This window comes from Nelusetta ayraudi, unplaced genomic scaffold, assembly GCF_046127955.1.
Source record: "Nelusetta ayraudi isolate G7.1 ecotype Tasmania unplaced genomic scaffold, CSIRO-AGI_Nayr_v1 ptg000053l, whole genome shotgun sequence".
NCBI lineage: Eukaryota > Metazoa > Chordata > Actinopteri > Tetraodontiformes > Monacanthidae > Nelusetta > Nelusetta ayraudi.
In genome coordinates this window covers 6,726,114-6,742,379 of record NW_027466103.1, presented here as the reverse complement: position 1 = coordinate 6,742,379, position 16,266 = coordinate 6,726,114, and the positions used below count along the sequence as shown (strand labels likewise).

General features: G+C 49.2%; 1 protein-coding gene across 4 annotated transcripts in view; it reads left to right on the top strand.

Moving 5' to 3' along the window:
- Positions 1-7,604, top strand: part of dusp8a (dual specificity phosphatase 8a) — a 43,993-nt gene extending 36,389 nt beyond the window's left edge. For all 4 annotated transcript variants that reach the window (XM_076038157.1, XM_076038155.1, XM_076038156.1 and 1 more), the window contains 6 exons: positions 2,318-2,484; positions 2,563-2,722; positions 3,076-3,199; positions 3,683-5,543; positions 5,594-6,515; positions 6,549-7,604. In XM_076038157.1, the coding sequence (XP_075894272.1) occupies positions 2,318-2,484; positions 2,563-2,722; positions 3,076-3,199; positions 3,683-4,877 (1,646 nt within the window). In that variant the 3' untranslated portion in view covers positions 4,878-5,543; positions 5,594-6,515; positions 6,549-7,604. The remainder of the gene's footprint in view (positions 1-2,317; positions 2,485-2,562; positions 2,723-3,075; positions 3,200-3,682; positions 5,544-5,593; positions 6,516-6,548) is intronic.
- The last annotated feature ends 8,662 nt before the right edge of the window (positions 7,605-16,266 follow it).

Below are 16,266 nucleotides of genomic sequence, written 5' to 3'. Positions count from 1 at the left end.
TTACATTACTGGAGAAAAGTGCGCAATTAAGTCACAGTTACTTTTGGAATTATTCATGATTACAATTTTGAATACACCTGACCAGTTTTTACCAACAAGGCTGGGCTTTATGTTTGATGATGATAGATTTGTTGCACGAGCGCCGTCCTTTTTCTTTTTCTGTGACTCTTCCGATGCTTCTGATTGGTTCCCCTGTCAAATTCAGAATTGCAGCGCCACCTACCATACGCCCTCTCGTTGAGTTGTGGTATTTGAATTGTTAATGTGCGTAGTTTGGGGTATATTTGGAGGATTCTTCTCGTTCATGCGTCCCCACTGTGGAACGTCCGCTGCTCTGGCCTTCTAACAACTCTCTAACATTGTCCTGGAGGAGAAAGGAACATCAGGCTCTCTTTCCTGTTGATCCCACCGTCGGCAGGAAAGTGCAGCTTCCTCGCCCAAGATGCATACAGTATGTGTGTGTGTATGTGTGTGTGTGTGTGTGTGTGTGTGTGTGTGTGTGTGTGTGTGTGTGGGGGGGGGGGGGGGGGGTCTATAAGTAGCGCCTGCTCTTTGCGCAGCGAGCAGCTTGGGAAGCAGGAAGAGAGCCTTCAAGGAATTCCCCTTCCTCCCTCTGTCTTATCAATTAACCGCCGTGCTAACGCCGCCCCATATCTTTGAGGGCTGCCTCCGGTTTGGAAAATAGTGCAGCGCCAGGCCGGCCCGGCCCGGAGCAAAACCGTGACCTACAAATGGCCGCTCGGTCAGCAGCAGCAGCAGCAGCAGCAGCAGCAGATCTCTCAGCAGCTTCACCTCCTTCTGCATTTTGACTCCTCAGCTATCGGCTCGCTCTCCACCTCCGTCTATCACTCCCCCCTCGCTCCCCCCGCTGCACCCCCACCCCACCCCACCCCAGGGAGAGCGCTGATGTCATTGCTCTGCCAGTTGCCATTAATAGCTGAAAACAGACAACCCTTCTTCGCTGTGCTCTTAAAGGGACAGTGTGCCCAGAATAGCCTCTGGGTCATGAGGATGCACTCGCTTCCCCCGAGGCCGCCGCCGCCCTGGCAAGTCAAACAACAAGTGGCACTTTTCTCTTAAGAATAGTCTGCAAATCTGGGTGCGCACACTTTATGTTGTTGACTGTGGGTCAGCTGTGTGTGTGTGTGTGTGTTACAACGGCAGGCAATGTCCTGCCTGCGCCGTGCTGTGTGTGCTACTTTAGCACAATGATGTCATGTCTCACTCACTCTCACTCTGTGACCGTGCGTGCACACATGCGTGTGTGTGTGTGTGTGTGTGTGTGTGTGTGTGTGTGTGTGTGTGTGTGTGTGTGTGTGTGTGTGTGTGTGTGTGTGTGTGTGTGTGTGTAGTTTCTCCGCATTCCAGATTGGGTTCGGCGTGGCTGAAGCTAGATTAGGCTCTAATCTCCCTGCCTGAGCTCAGGGTTTCCTTCAAGTCCTCCCCTCCCTTTCTGCACGCTCCTCAACAAGGTCATTACCCACTCCGCAACACACACACACACACACACACACACACACACACACACACACACACACACACGGTCATCATTACTCTGCAGTACCGCAGTTGTATAACTACAGGGTGGAGGCCAACAGAAGGAGGTTGGGATAAAGTGTGTGTGCGAGTGTGTGTTTGTGTGCAGCACGGCCTTTGTGTGCGCGTGTGTGTGTGTGTGCGCGTGTGTGTGTGTGTGTGTGTGTGTGTGTGTGTGTGTGTGTGTGTGTGTGTAAACAGGCTCACAGACAGTGAGAGTGATCATTGAGCTTGTGTGTGTGTGTGTGTGTGTGTGTGTGTGTGTGTGTGCTGTCAGGCAGGGGGATGTTTCTGGGCCTCTGTCCTGGCCCTGCACCTGTGGCCTCTCTCATTCCCCCAGCCTGACGCAATGCACTGCTACAGGACATGAGCTCATGCAGGAAACAGAGACACACACACACACACGTACACACGCGCGCGCACACACACACACACACGCGCGCGCATACGCACCAAAAGCGGAGCCGCCTGCCTCTTAAAGGGCCAGACGCACACATTCCAGACTGGCCAGGGTTGAACCTAACGTATACACTGGGACACAGAGCGTCTTTCTTTCCTACGATGGAGGGAGCAGGACTCCGTCGCTCCGACACCGTAGCCCACTTTCACCTCTCAGAGGCCACTGGAGCGTCTGCCTGCGCTGCCAAGCGGTGTTGCAATGTTCAAGACGGGAACTTTGCAGAGTTTCCAGTGTGTTGTGTTGTGCCGCTGCGCTGTGGAAAACCATCAGGCTGCCCTAACCAGTTTGTGCTCCTTCCTTCCTTCCCTCTGCCCCATGCAGGAGGCTTCGCTGCCTTCTCCTCCTGTTTCCCCGGCCTGTGTGAAGGGAAACCTGCCACCAACCTACCTATGAGCTTGTCGCAGCCCTGCTTGCCTGTGGCCAACGTGGGGCCGACGCGAATCCTGCCGCACCTCTACCTGGGCTCACAGAAGGACGTCCTCAACAAGGTGCGACTCACCGCGCAGCTCGGCGCGCTGCCCTCGCAGCCCGAGCGGCCTCGCACTAAACATCCTGTGTCTCTGTAGGACTTGATGGCTCAGAATGGCATCACCTACGTGCTGAATGCCAGCAACACCTGCCCCAAGCCGGACTTCATCAGCGAGAGCCACTTCATGCGCATCCCAGTGAACGACAACTACTGCGAGAAGTTGCTTCCCTGGCTGGACAAAACCAATGAATTCATCGGTGAGACGGCGCAGAACTATCGTGAACCAAAGCTTGTTCGCATCCACATTTTTTGATATAATCGTAAACAAGGAACAGTATTAAATGTCCTTACAAGGAAACTGAATAATCCCATGGATTGGGTAAAAGAAAAAAAAAAAACGCAGTGATATTTAATCCCACGCACTGTCATTGTGGTGGTTTATAAATGCCGCCGTGCAGTGCAGGCAACAATAGCATCAGGTGTAACATCCGTTCAGGTGACCTCTTGTGTTCCGCTAGGAAACGTCAGTTTGCTTTCAACAGATGCTGATTGTTCTCCCTCTCTTCTCTTCTCTTCTCCCCCCCCCCTCCTCCCCACGTCCCACCATTAGACAAAGCCAAGGTGTCAAACTGCAGAGTCATTGTGCACTGCCTGGCTGGAATCTCGCGTTCTGCGACCATCGCCATCGCGTACATCATGAAGACAATGGGCCTGTCATCGGACGATGCCTACAGGTACGCTGGCTCCTCCCACCGGCCACCTGCCGAGTTAAGGTGTCGGCCGCAGTGAAAGCCGCCGGTAACGCTAGAGGACCAGGTTCCTCGCCCTCCCCCAGTCGTGAGAAATTAATTGGCCGATGCCCGGTGACAGAATATCGACTGGATTCAGAGTGTAAATCAGCGAAACTGCGAGCGGCCCTACGGCAAGACCAGGTGTGGGCAAACTATGGCCCGAGGGCCATGTGCGGCCCGTTTAGCTTTTTAATGTTTCCCTCTGAAATTAAAGAAATTATATTTAATAGTAAGGGAGTAATACAATGGCTGTGTTACATATCCCACAATATATTTTCTACACCTATGAGGTGCTCCGGCCCCCCTGTCAACCTTTAGAACCCACTGTGGCCCACCAGTCAAGGAGTTTGCCCTGGTTTAGAACACAGATGGGAACCCGTTTCTCTCCGAGTGACGCATCCCATTTTTCTCCCCTCTTCCTACCAGATTTGTGAAAGACAGACGACCCTCCATATCCCCCAACTTCAACTTTCTCGGCCAGCTGCTGGAGTTCGAGAAGGGCCTGCAGCTGCTGCAGGTGTTGACCTCCGACGACGACAAGACCCCCGACGCCAAGCAGAGCGGCCCGGAGATGAACGGCGTCAACGGCATGAACGGCGTCAGCGGCGAGGTCAACGGCCGCCACGCCGAGCTGCACGTCCCGCCGGAGCCCAAGCTGCCGTCGCCATCGTCCCTCCAGCAGGGCTTCAACGGCCTGCACCTCTCGGCCGAGAGGATCCTGGACACCAACCGGCTCAAGCGCTCCTTCTCCCTGGACATCAAGTCGGTCTACGCCCCCAACGGCGCCCCCCACTTCCCCGCGCTGGCGCCCACGCACTCGGAGGACGTCCCCAAGCTCTTCAAGCTGGACAGCCCAGGGACGGGCACCGCCTCCAACGGGGTGTGCTCGCCGTCGCCCCTCCTGGACAGCCCCGCCTCCTCCTCCGAGTCGCCCTTCCCCTCGCCCAGCAGCGGGGGGAGCCTGCGCCTCGCCACCGCCTCCTCCGCCTCCAGGCCGAGGAGGAAACCCAAACACGGCGCCGCCGGCAGCTCCCCCATTCGCACCCAGCCGCACCCCCACCCACCCCAGACCCTCAGCCTGTCGCTGGACAGCAAGAGCCCCTCGCTGGACGACGGCCCCAAGGGCTCGCTGCTGCTGTCGCTGCCCTCGCTGCCCACCGTGGGCTCGGGGGCCATATGGACCAAACACCGGGACACCGTCCAGGCCACCACGCCCGTCACCCCCGTCACGCCCACCGCCGACGCCCCCTGGCACTTCGGGCTGGAGGAGGTGGGCGAGGGGGGGATGGAACTGGGCGGGGGCGGGCTCAGGGACGGCGAGGAGCCGCCCGTGAGGTTCGGGAGCAGCTCGGCGTACGTGGCGTTCGGGTGCAGCGAGAGCGCCAGGCTGCAGGAGAAAGCTCTGAGGGAGAAGCCCCCCACGCAGCGAGACCACCGGGACTCGAAGCCGTCGTCCGGTGGCGGCGCCGCCGCCACGGCGGCCGACAAGCAGTACAAGCGGCGCAGCTGTCAGATGGAGTTCGAGGAGGGCATCTCCGAGAGCCGATCGCGGGAGGAACTGGGCAAAATCGGAAAGCAGTCGAGCTTCTCAGGCAGCATGGAGATCATCGAGGTGTCCTGACAGCTAGTGGGCGCCATCGGAGCCGCCCTGCGGGGCCGCAGACGCACCCGGGCCGAGGACAGAGCACAGAGAGACACATAGTGGGAGCCAAACCTGTTGTTTTGTTGGGTTTTTTTCCTCCCCTCCTCCTCTACTCCCCCCGATGGACAGTGTTATAGACTGCAACCGGAAGGAAGGACACGTCGAAGCACTAGCAGAGAGCTCTGGCGCCCCCCCACCACCACCACCACCATGGACGATGCCTGGACCGGGGAATCTCACCGGGAATCCAGGCGGGGGGGGGAACACAGTGTAGTAAAGGCAGGAAAAACAAAAGAGAAGCATCTGCCCCAGATACGTAAAGAAACACCCCGAGTGTCATGTTGCATCCTCACTATATAGAATATCTCTATTTGGACTTGCCTGTGGTCAGACATGGCGCACTGCTGCTTCCGGGGCTGTCGCAGCTTGTGATTGGAAGCGAGCGCTGCTGTGCTTTTCCTCCCCGACGCTTCGCACCCGGTGTCAAAAGAAGAAGAAGAAGAAGATGAAGAAGAAGATTAAAAAAAAAACCAAACATCCCCCCAGATCTTCGCACAGCTACACCTGCCTTCCCCCTCCCCCTCCCCCGCTCTCTCAGCGGCTCCTTCCTCCCGCAGCAACCAGAGACTCCTGCAGGGCGGCGCTGTGTCTGTGTGGAAACACATGAAGGATCCTCGGCAGACTCTTGCTGAAAGACTTTTTCTGAGTTCGTTGCTGCGGTTCCTCCTCCTGAAGCACAGTGTGTCTTTGCTGACTTTTTGCCTCCCTGGTTCCCAGTGTTGACAGTGTGATGGGAAAGAGCTTTTTCTTTTCTTCTTTTTTTTTTCTTTTTTACAGGGGGGAGAAGGCAGTGTAAGGGTTTATTTCATAGAAATCCCCTCCCACCACCTGAGCATGCACCTGAAAGGCTGGCTACAGACAAACAAATACTATATATACAATATGAATATATAGCAATTTTAATGGATTTCTAATGGACTCTTTCTGTTTTGTTTTGTTTGGCACTTAGAATTTTAATTTATTGTACTTGGTTCATTCTGGTAATGAGAAATAATATAATGTTCTGTGGATTTTCTTTTTCCTCTTTTTTTTTCTTTCGTTGAATTATTTGTTATTATTATTATAATTATTATTTTTTTGCTGTATGGTATTTATGAACACACACAAACAAATACACACATTGGAGAAAAACAAACAAGCAATATGTGCTGTTTCTTCTTTGAGAAGCGTGATGTATGACTTTGAAATGCACTTTTATGCTTTCTGATGACCGCCCCCCACCCCCAACCCCCCTCTCCCCAAAAACCATCCCACCCGCGTAGCGCTGACATCAAATCTGCAGTGTAGTCAGTGCAAACATATAGAGCCTCTGTTATTAAGCACAGGCGCCCAGAGAGATCTCTGTTTGGGTCGTCTGCGCTCTCTCTGTATTCACGGGTTCGTCGCGCTGAACAGCCGAGCGTCCCAAACACAGAAAAAGCCTGTTCCTGTGCGGCGGACGAGTCGCTACACAAGCAAATGGTGGCTGGTCGCACAACAAAACATTTCCTGCCAGTTGAATCCGGGCTTGCACAAGACTAACTGCATGCAGAGCGCTGTGAAAGTTCCCCCCAAAAAGTAGACAGACAGACAGACAGACAGACAAGACAGACAAGACAGACAGACAGACAGACAGACAGACAGACAGACTATCTTCTCCGAGCCAGCAACACTTCTTCTTCTTCATGTCATCATACAGAGCTTGTCCCACCAAAGCTAAAACACACATATTGTATGCACTTAAATCTATTTTTCATACACATGAGCGCTTAGGCCCAACAAACACACACACACACACACACACACACATACACACACACCCTTATGTTCATTCTCAGGGGATCTTTCAGTGAGCCAAGCCCGACAGAGGGTACACAGCTGCTGGTACATCAGCACAATGCATGTCTGTAAAGCTCCCTCGCTTTTATTTTTTCTTTCTCTCTTTTTTTCTCTCTTTTGTTTTTGTACTCTTGTTTCTTGTCTCCAAAGTTTGGCTTTTCAAAACAACACGTAAGATTTGGGGAGGGGGGGGGGGGGGGTAGAGGGGAGGGAGGGATGTAGGGAGGGGGGCATGAATCGTTGCTTAAAGATATTAAAAGTTGCTCTCCTGGTGCGAGAGGATTATTTATTTATTATGTCAAATGTTTTTTGGATTTTCTTTTCTTTTTTTTTTTTTTGGCCCTTGATTAGCCTTTTTTCACCTGGTGAACTCTAACCTTGGTGTTGGGATGATGCAACTACAGTAAACTCACCGACTCCTGTGACGTCCTATCCTGTCCTCATCATCCCTCCTGTCCTGTATTTTATTTTTTAAGAAAAACCCCCACATTGTTAGAATTATTTATGACATGTAATAAAGATGATGCAGGCTGTCCCATTTGCTAAGAAATGTGTATAGATGATTATCATTATTGTTATTATTATTATCATTATCATTATTATTATTATTATTATCATTATTATTATTATTATTATTATTATTATTGTTATGTGTAAATAGCAACGCATCTAAGAACACTGATGAATTTAGATGAGTTTTTAAAAGAAGATCCCGATACCTTAGGCTGCTTGACGCAAAAATACCTCAGGTTCTATTGAAAGACTTTTCCTTCCCCTGTACATGTTTTGTGAAAATGAGACAAAAATACAGACATGACAAAATACAAACTCCTCTCCGCTTCCTCTCTTTCTTTCCTTCCTCTCCGTGTGCATGTGGGTGTGTGGGTGACAGTGGGTGGGTGTGGGTGAGTGGAGGTTGCCGGGATTTTGCACACAAGACGACACACGTAAGTGCTTGTTCACTCAAAAACCGTCATCCTCTCATTTTTACCACTTCGCTGAGTCGGGCTTTGGTGGCGATTTTCCGATTGGCGTCACGGCTTCTGGAGCTTCACGGACGGAACGATTTCCACGCAGTGGAAGAAAAACAGAACTCGTCTCTGTACTGCGTCATCGAGTGTCCTCAGCAGCGACGTCAGTGCTGAAATATCCGCTGCAGCCTCCTTCACCGGAGCTGCACTCATGAGAGCAGCGAGGCACCGCGAGCCGCAGCCAGCGCTCTCCCTCCTCTTTCCAGTGCTTTGACGTCGTTCCGGTGCTGAAGTGCTCCAGTGTTTGACTTCACGCTGCGCTTCTCCCGCCTGAAAAAAATGCCCGTGGATAAACAAGTGTGTTGCACCTCAATGAGAGCTAAAAAAAAATCTGCTGTGGAAGTGCTGCTGACTGCTGCGTCACTGCACATTTGAATGAGACCATATAAGCATTGGCAGGCATATTTGTCCCTTGTGTGCAATTAGTTTCTCTCTTGAGTTCCCATAGAAGGCCTACGTGATTGCAAGCGTGCCATATAGGGCCTTCCACTGACACTGTACTGAGTAGCAAGTATCTGAGATTCCATATTGTGGTGAACTGTCCCTTTAATGCATCAGCAGTCCTGGAGTTGCACTATTGATTTTGTGTTGAAGCAACTCCACTGCGACCACAAAACATGCCTTCATTGATTTTGAGTGTTGCACGTGACGCAATACACACTAATGGTGATGTTGAATTATTAAAGCCGGATGTGTTTAATTTTTGTCTGTGGAAGGATTCAGCTGCCTTATGGCTGAAGATCACACCGTACTTTCGCTGATTGTGCAAAAAGTGAAAATATTAAGATGTTTGTTTTATGACACAACACCGGCAATTTTAAAGTGACACAGTTGCTGAGTCGGCGGTTTTGGCCGGTCTATTTCCTGAAATAAAGTTGTTTATGTCCCTGCAGACATGCAGAACATCAGTCATCAACAGTGGAAATACTTAAAAGGCAAAGAGGTCCCATTTTATTCCTGTTTGGGTTTTTTTTAGATCTTTATTTTTCAAATCCAGTTGAGCATCCTCCCACGATAAGTTTTAGATAGAAAAATAATGAAATGGTAAAAAAATAATGAGGCTCAGTCCCGAATAAAAATATGAAGATTGGATGGATGGATGAATACAGCAGCAAAAACGTAGGATGGACTATTCATCTTTACTAAAAGAGCAAGAGTGAACTGCACGATATGAGACGGTTATACTTTGTATTATGCATGAGCTGATTTTTGGCGGCTGCAGTTCTGAGGACGAGGGCCGCAGTGCAGTTCACAGTGTGTTTAACCTCCGGGGGGGAAGTGAGAGCGGTGACGTAGCGCCGTGACGGCTGAAAGACAAAGACGAGAGTTCAGACAGCAGGTGACACAGACAGAAAGCCCAGGATCCAGTGAGTGAGTGAGTGAGTGGGGGGGAGGGGGGCTGACCCAGTGGATGAGCTCAGTGGGGGCTGCAGCACAAAAGGTGCTCGTGGTTTCATGATGTCACAGTGGAATAACTGAACAGCGTCTCTCCGCGCAAACACAGCGTCCCATCCCAGAGCTCCCATGCATGTTGTTCAGCGTTGCCTGAGAACACACTGTGTTGTTCTGACACACCATAACTGTGGCAAGTGCACGCACACGCACACGCACACACAGGCACAAGCAAAAGCAGATGGCCCTTGGCCTTTTCACTGCGCACAATGCTGTCCTAATGAACGTTTCAGTGAGTCCAATTGGAGACAAGCAGAGGTAATGGCATTACCAGCATCCCCAGCTGAGTCCCGCTGCCTTTACAAGTGTGTGTGTGTGTGTGTGTGTGTGTGTGTGTGTGTGTGTGTGTGTGTTTGTTTTATGGCCATTTTGGGAATTCCCTTCGACAAGGCCACCAGGGAAGCAGATACTAAATGCAAATGTTCTCCCTGCCGCCCAGTGTCACCGCGCTGAGTCCCCGGCCGGATGGTGAGAGCTAATCCGTCTGCAGCTCCTCCTCAGTGAGAGTGTGTTGACTCGTGTGACTGCGCTCTGCTCAAGGTGCCCTCCGTCTCTGGAATACGGATGTGCGTCTCAGGTGTCCTGCCCGTCCGCAGTCTCTTCCCTGCAGCCGCCAAGTCTGCAGTTTTGCCGGTTTCCCGTTGCCGATGTCCTGCACTCTGTGTGGATACGTCTGAAAAAAACACCTCACGAGAGCGTCAGAACCTTTGCGCCATATTTGAGAGGTTTTTCCAAGTTCAGGTGTTTCCACGACCAGATCTTTATTGCCATATTTAGGTTTCGCGTTAACGCAGCGACTGTCTGCTTGTCCTGTCTGCCAATAATGACGAGCAAAAATGTCTCAGAGTGTCTTTATGATGGCTGACAGATTTCTTCTGAAAGGCAGAGCTCGTGACTGAGAGTGTGAATCACGCAGGTCAGTTTGGGGAACTGGATGGATTTACAATTGGATCACAGCTGGATTCATAGCAATACAATACTTTCAGGCCATTTCTGAAACCTCACTCCTCTGCCTTACCAGCCTCTGCAGAGGGCATTCTTAAACAACCTCGATATTGAGGAACCAATCAGCTTCCCCTTAGCGATGGCGAGCGCAGGAAGCAACTGCTTCTGCTGCAGTCGCCTTTACAAAAAAAACAGAAGGAGAGAAAGAAGGAAAACAGGAAGTGGTTGCTGCTATGGAGACAATCTTGGATGCATTAAAAGAGGTACTAGTTTTCAACAAAGGTCCTGCTGTGTTACCCACTGACTCCTGCCAGAGGGCGTAGCCCTGTTAGCCGCAGGGTGCAGGTGCACAGCCTGTGTCACCCCTTCGCAACAGTGGAGGAGTTGCAGCTGAAAGAACCAGCAGTGAGAAACCTGATTGGTCGGCCTGGTCGCTAGTAGAAGGTTCCTCCAGACACTCTGCAACTGTTACCTTCCAGTTACAAACATCTTCTTTGAGCTCTTCACCAGATGGTTCCTAACAGTCAGTGGAATGTGGTTGAAAGTAGCAGTGTGTTGTTGGGTATTTTTTTGCCAAGCAGTTTGTGCGACCTCAGTCAGAAATTAAAGAAGCGTCGTAAATGATGAGCGAGGAACAGATCGGCCGTGTCGGATGCCCACGCAGTAGCCTTTTGTGTGTGTGATTGCTGTGCGTGCAGGTGAGTGCGAGGGCGTGAATCCCTCCTCTTCCTCTTCCTCTTCTGATGGCTACCAGACGCTGCAGCGGCTCCCTGGCGCCTGCTACTCGTAGGCCGTCTACATGGAAACACTTAGTCTCTGTTACGTCAGCAGGCTGCAGCGCTCTCTCTCTCTCTCTCTCTCTCTCTCTCTCTCTCTCTCTCTCTCTCTCTCTCTCTTTCTCCCTCTATCATCTCTCTTTCCCTCGCTTTTCCACTTGCATGCGTTTGCATCGTGCGCACGCGCAAGCCCGTTTTCTTCTCCTTCGTCTTCTTCTTCTTCTTCTTCTTCAATCTGCTTTGCCCCTTTTTCTCACACTTTAATCTGCGACCGCTCTTTCATTACCCCTTTACTGCTCCAGCGTTGCGTCAGTAGCATTCCGCTCCTTTCCGTGCGTCACCGTGGATGACTCCAAACAGCGTTTCTTGCCCTTCTTTTTTTTTTTTCCATGGAAAACTCTCATCCTTATATAACCCTTTGCTCTGGCAGCCCGCTCGTCCTGCTATTTTCCCGACTTTCTCCAACCTCTCCGCCGTCCTCGCGGTTCGTCTCTCATGCGAGCCGGCGAAAAGTTCCGGGGGACCAGCGGGACTGGAGCTGGTGTCCACCAGGCCTTTACCAGACCTTTGCACCAGCTCAGTGGTCTCAGGGAGGTTGCAGGTTCAATCCCCCAACACATACCAAAGACTATTAAAATGCTACCCATTGCGTCCCAGTAATTGGAGTTGGACTTGAGTGTGGCACAGTTGACTGCGAGGCTCCTTGGTCAATTTGGCTATTCCAGTTAATGGAAGGTGCATGTTGCATGTTGACTTTACTTTTCATGGAAAACCTGGAAAAGTCTGAATGCACACAAGGACAGATAAGCACCGAGCTGGTGGCTGAGTGAGCAGGCAGAGAAGACTCCCCAGAGGTTAGTAGCTTGTGACCTGAGCGATGCCAGACAGCGGAAGCACAACTCAAATTAGTCAGACAGGTGTTGCGTAACTGACTGCTGCCACCTACTGCTGGCTCCCAGTCCCGGTCTGCGGCCGCAGGAAGGTCAGAGGCGATCAGAGGAGGGAAGTAACTAAGTAGAAATACTTTGTTACTGTACTTTCAGATATCTTTACTTTTCTTCTTATGACGACTTTTTACCTTCACAACCTGCACAAATATCTGTGCTTTCTACTCCTTACGTTGGAAAAACACGCTCATTACTTTTGTGTTTAAAAGTGTTTGAAATATACAAATTCTGTTAAAAGTAATTCACTGAGTTGTTGTTGCTCGAAGTGGAGGGATGTTATTTTTGAGTATATTTGAGGCTTTGGGTTGACTGGTCAGTACGTTTTCAGTACAGAGATATAAATAAACATGCAGACAACAACATTAGCTATCGTTTAAACATTATCGTCTAAACATTATCGTCTAAACGTATGTAATATAAAAAATATATATTTTAATTTTTAGTTACGTGCATTTCAGAACCTGTGCTTTCTTATGTTTACTTGAGTAATGGAGTTTAATGAGCACTTTTACCTTTACCAGAGTATTCTTTCACACAAGTATCTGTACTTTCACTTCAGCACAGAAGGTGAATACTGCCACATTATGGATCGATGCTTTTGTCCTGCAAGTGGAGGCAGCAGAGTGACAGAGGGACACCTCAGCCTGCCAGGCTTCAGGTTGCACCTCTGGTTCTATTCACAAATCTAAATGAATAGACAGTGCGGGGAAAATGTGAGTATTCTGCTTTCATTGTTGTATGTTACACAAAATGTGTGCGTGTTAGTGTGTGTGTGTGTGTGTGTGTGTGTGTGTGTGTGTGTGTGTGTGTGTGTGTGGCCAGCCAGCGGCTCGTTCAATAGGCGCTATAATGTGTGTGTGTGTGTGTGTGTGTGTGTGTGTGTGTGTGTGTGTGTGTGTGTTCAGAGTGCTGACGAAAGCAGCTGGAGGTGCTGACATCCGTCTCTGTCTTTGTGAAGGTGGAGCGTCTCCCAACATCCGTCCCATCAGCACTCTCCTCTCGCGCCGTCCCGTATCCCATATCTCTGTGTCTGCACCTCGGGAACCGCGTCCCGCAGGAGGACAGGAAGGCGCTGCAGGTAGGCGTGGCAGTCACACAAGGTCACACAAGGTCAGACGCTGCCTCATCCAGTGTGACAAGGAGACGACAGTAATGACGGGTTTGTTTGTTGTGACGTCCCCCACCTTGTGTGTCAGGAGTTCAGGCTGCAAAATGTTGTTCGAAGGAGCTCTTAAATCTCAAGACAAACACGACAAGTCCATCAGAAGGAAAACTTGAACTGTAGCCTTTTCTTGTTTCAGCAGTCTGCTCTCGCTCAGCCTTTTTGTTTTTTCATTAAGAGAGTTTATGAGAGTTAAATAAAAACCTGAATCAATCTTTTTCTTCCTCTTCTTCTTCTTAAACCACATAACTGTACTAAACTAAAGTTAAAACAAAAACTATTCCCCCTTCTCTGATTCAATATTAAAATAACGTAACTAAACTAGAGCAGATTTTGTTATTGATTTTTTTTGAGAGATGTTTTTCCTTTCAGCACTTTAAAAAAAACAAAAAAAACAGTGAGGGTCCTTGGAAGATCAGCAGTGTGGCAGGCAGGAGGCAGCGCTTATATGCACATATGTGCTTTGTTATTTGTGAATATTTGAAAAAGTGCAGAAACATTTACATCTTGCGGCTGGAACTGGTTTAACAACACTCGACTTTAACTTAACTTGTATTTTGCTAAAACAAGGCCGACCTTGTCTTTCTCTCTCTCTCTCTCTCTCTCTCTCACACACACACACACACACATACACAGTGGACGGCCTCTGCTGACACACTGCGTCTGTGGTCGCTGCTCTGTTATCATTTCCTCGCTCTCTGCCTATGACCTCAGCACCACATGCAAGCTATTTCTGTTGAGTTGCCCCCAGCTAAAAATGACTTCATGTCTGATTTGCTTGAAACAGTAAGAGAGGGATGAGGGTGAAGAGGGTGGGGAAGTTCACTGTATCAAGTTGCGCGTGGAAAATATACAGCAGAAAACAGGATTGCTCGTCTGTTATGCAAAACCTCCCTCTGGTCCGGTCCTCTCGACCTGCGAGCATCTCGGCCGTCTCGCCGTGGTGCTAAATTTTCTCTCCATCTGTAGCTTCTGCAGTCTCCTGCGTCGTCCCCTCCGCCTCCATCTCCAGGCAGAAAGGCCGAGCTGGAGACAGGTAGGTCTGCAGACATGAGTAATGCGGCTGACACTGAGTCATGCAGCGAGACATCAGCCGTCAGTGTGGAGCCAGCAGTGACACACACACACACACACACAGACACATTATAGCATCTATTGAACGCGCCACTGGCCGGCAGACTCAGTGGTGCCGTCAAGGTGAAACTTATGAAGTGTGTCCATTACCATCGCCTCATATTGCTGATCATGGAGGAGAAAAAGATTGTTAATCGTGACAGCGCTGAGATCAGCCTGCTAACAGTAAACATCAGTGACAAACTAGTTTATAGGAAATCACCCTGCATTTTAATGTGAACACTCAAAAAAGGAGACTAATTCTTCTGCCAGGCGTGTTGTGCACTGGAACATCTCACTGAGGCCAACACGTGACGGCACAGTGCCAGTTTTGCTTTTTGGTTTACGCGCCTGTTTGGTCACAGTCAGACAAATGTTTCTTTGCTCTTTGAGTGCTCGTTATACATTCATAGTCGATCCACCACTTGGAAGACTCAAAAGCGTCACCTCTGAAGTCTGAAGTCACACCTGTCTCGTCAGCAGCCAGTAGACTCAAAATTCCGATGCATCGTTCCATAAACAGTCCGTTTCCTTCATCGTTGAAGAGGTGGGAGGTACAAAAATGAGATGCTAACTGATCCAAGCCGTTCTAAAAACCACACAAGAGAGCATGAAGAAAAAGCAACAACAAATTGTAAACAACAGCTGCTGCTACTGAGATTAGCATGTGAAATTCTCCCTGGGGATGAATAAAATATCTTTATTTGTCTATCTAGGAGCAGTTTTGTCAACATCAGCTATCATTTCACATTAAATGAAAACTTAAAGGCTCAAGACTCCAAACTTTTTAGGTGGACACCAGCTTTGCTCCAGACTGACTTTTCAAATGTGTACTTTTTTCCATTTCCTAACATATTTTTTTTTTATATTTCTTTGCTTGAAAAAAAAAAAAAAAAACCTGATCTGGGAAACATCATATTTTGATTGCCAGGTCACAAAGAATCTGAAATAAACTTCTTATGAGATTGTTGGTGAGTCAATCCAACTCTCTCTATTAAAACGTAATATAAAAATTTTGCACACAATTGAAACGTGTGTAAAAAAAAAAACACACACTCATGCAGTATATACACAGGCTCCTTGTTGCATCAATTAAATATTTATTATGGAGGGGAGGGGTAATGAGAGGTGTCTCTGTTTTTATTGCCTCCTAATGGCTTTTTGAGTTACCGCTGCCAACAATGAATAAATCATATCGTCTGAGGTGCAGCCAACAGCTCAGTCATTCTGGCACTCAGCTGATCTGAAGGTATGCAGTGGGAGAGCCTTTGTTTGTTTTAAAGAGAAGGTTCTTAGTTTTACCAAAGAAACAGAAGTCGCCTCATAGCAGAAACGTTCAGTCTTTGGGCCTGAGGTGTGGAGCTTGCGTGTGTGTCCTTGTGAGGCAAACTGGGAACTCAACAGTGGCCGTAGGTGCAAGTTCGAATGGTTGTTTGTCTTTTTATGTGGCCTTGAAATTAACTGCCAATAGATTTGCACATGGCTTATCTGCTCCAATTTGTGAAATATGTACTTAGGTCTAAAACTCCATTCATTTATTTATTCAAAAGTACAGACTCTTATTTTACAGGTTTTATTTGGCCATTAAAATGTGGTAGTGCCCAGTTGTGACAGTGACATTTGATGTTGAAGTTCAGAGAACAGTCAGCCATTGTCATGTGCATAATTACTTAGACTGCTGAATGACATTAGTGTCATAGCTAAAGTTAATTATCTCTTCTCATGTAAAAGCCTAATGGAACGCGCAGGTGCAGGATTGGCTCTCCATTCCCCTTTAGCCTGCAGTACACGTGGTGCAACATCTTTAGCTTCTAATTTAAGGTGTACATTTTTGTATTTAACATGTAGCCAATGTTAGATTGCACTGCGTACGATGGAAAGACAAGATAAATGTCGCTTATCCTCTGCTCTGCACTGGCTGGGGCGATGTGGAATGGGAAAGTATCGACCCCCGAGTGGCTGAATATTGACATGTGGGTGGATTTCAGGAAGTGACCTTGGCCAGCTCAGCCGAGCACCTGAACGGCAGCCGGCTCCTTTTTCCACAGAGCTCATCTCTGGCAC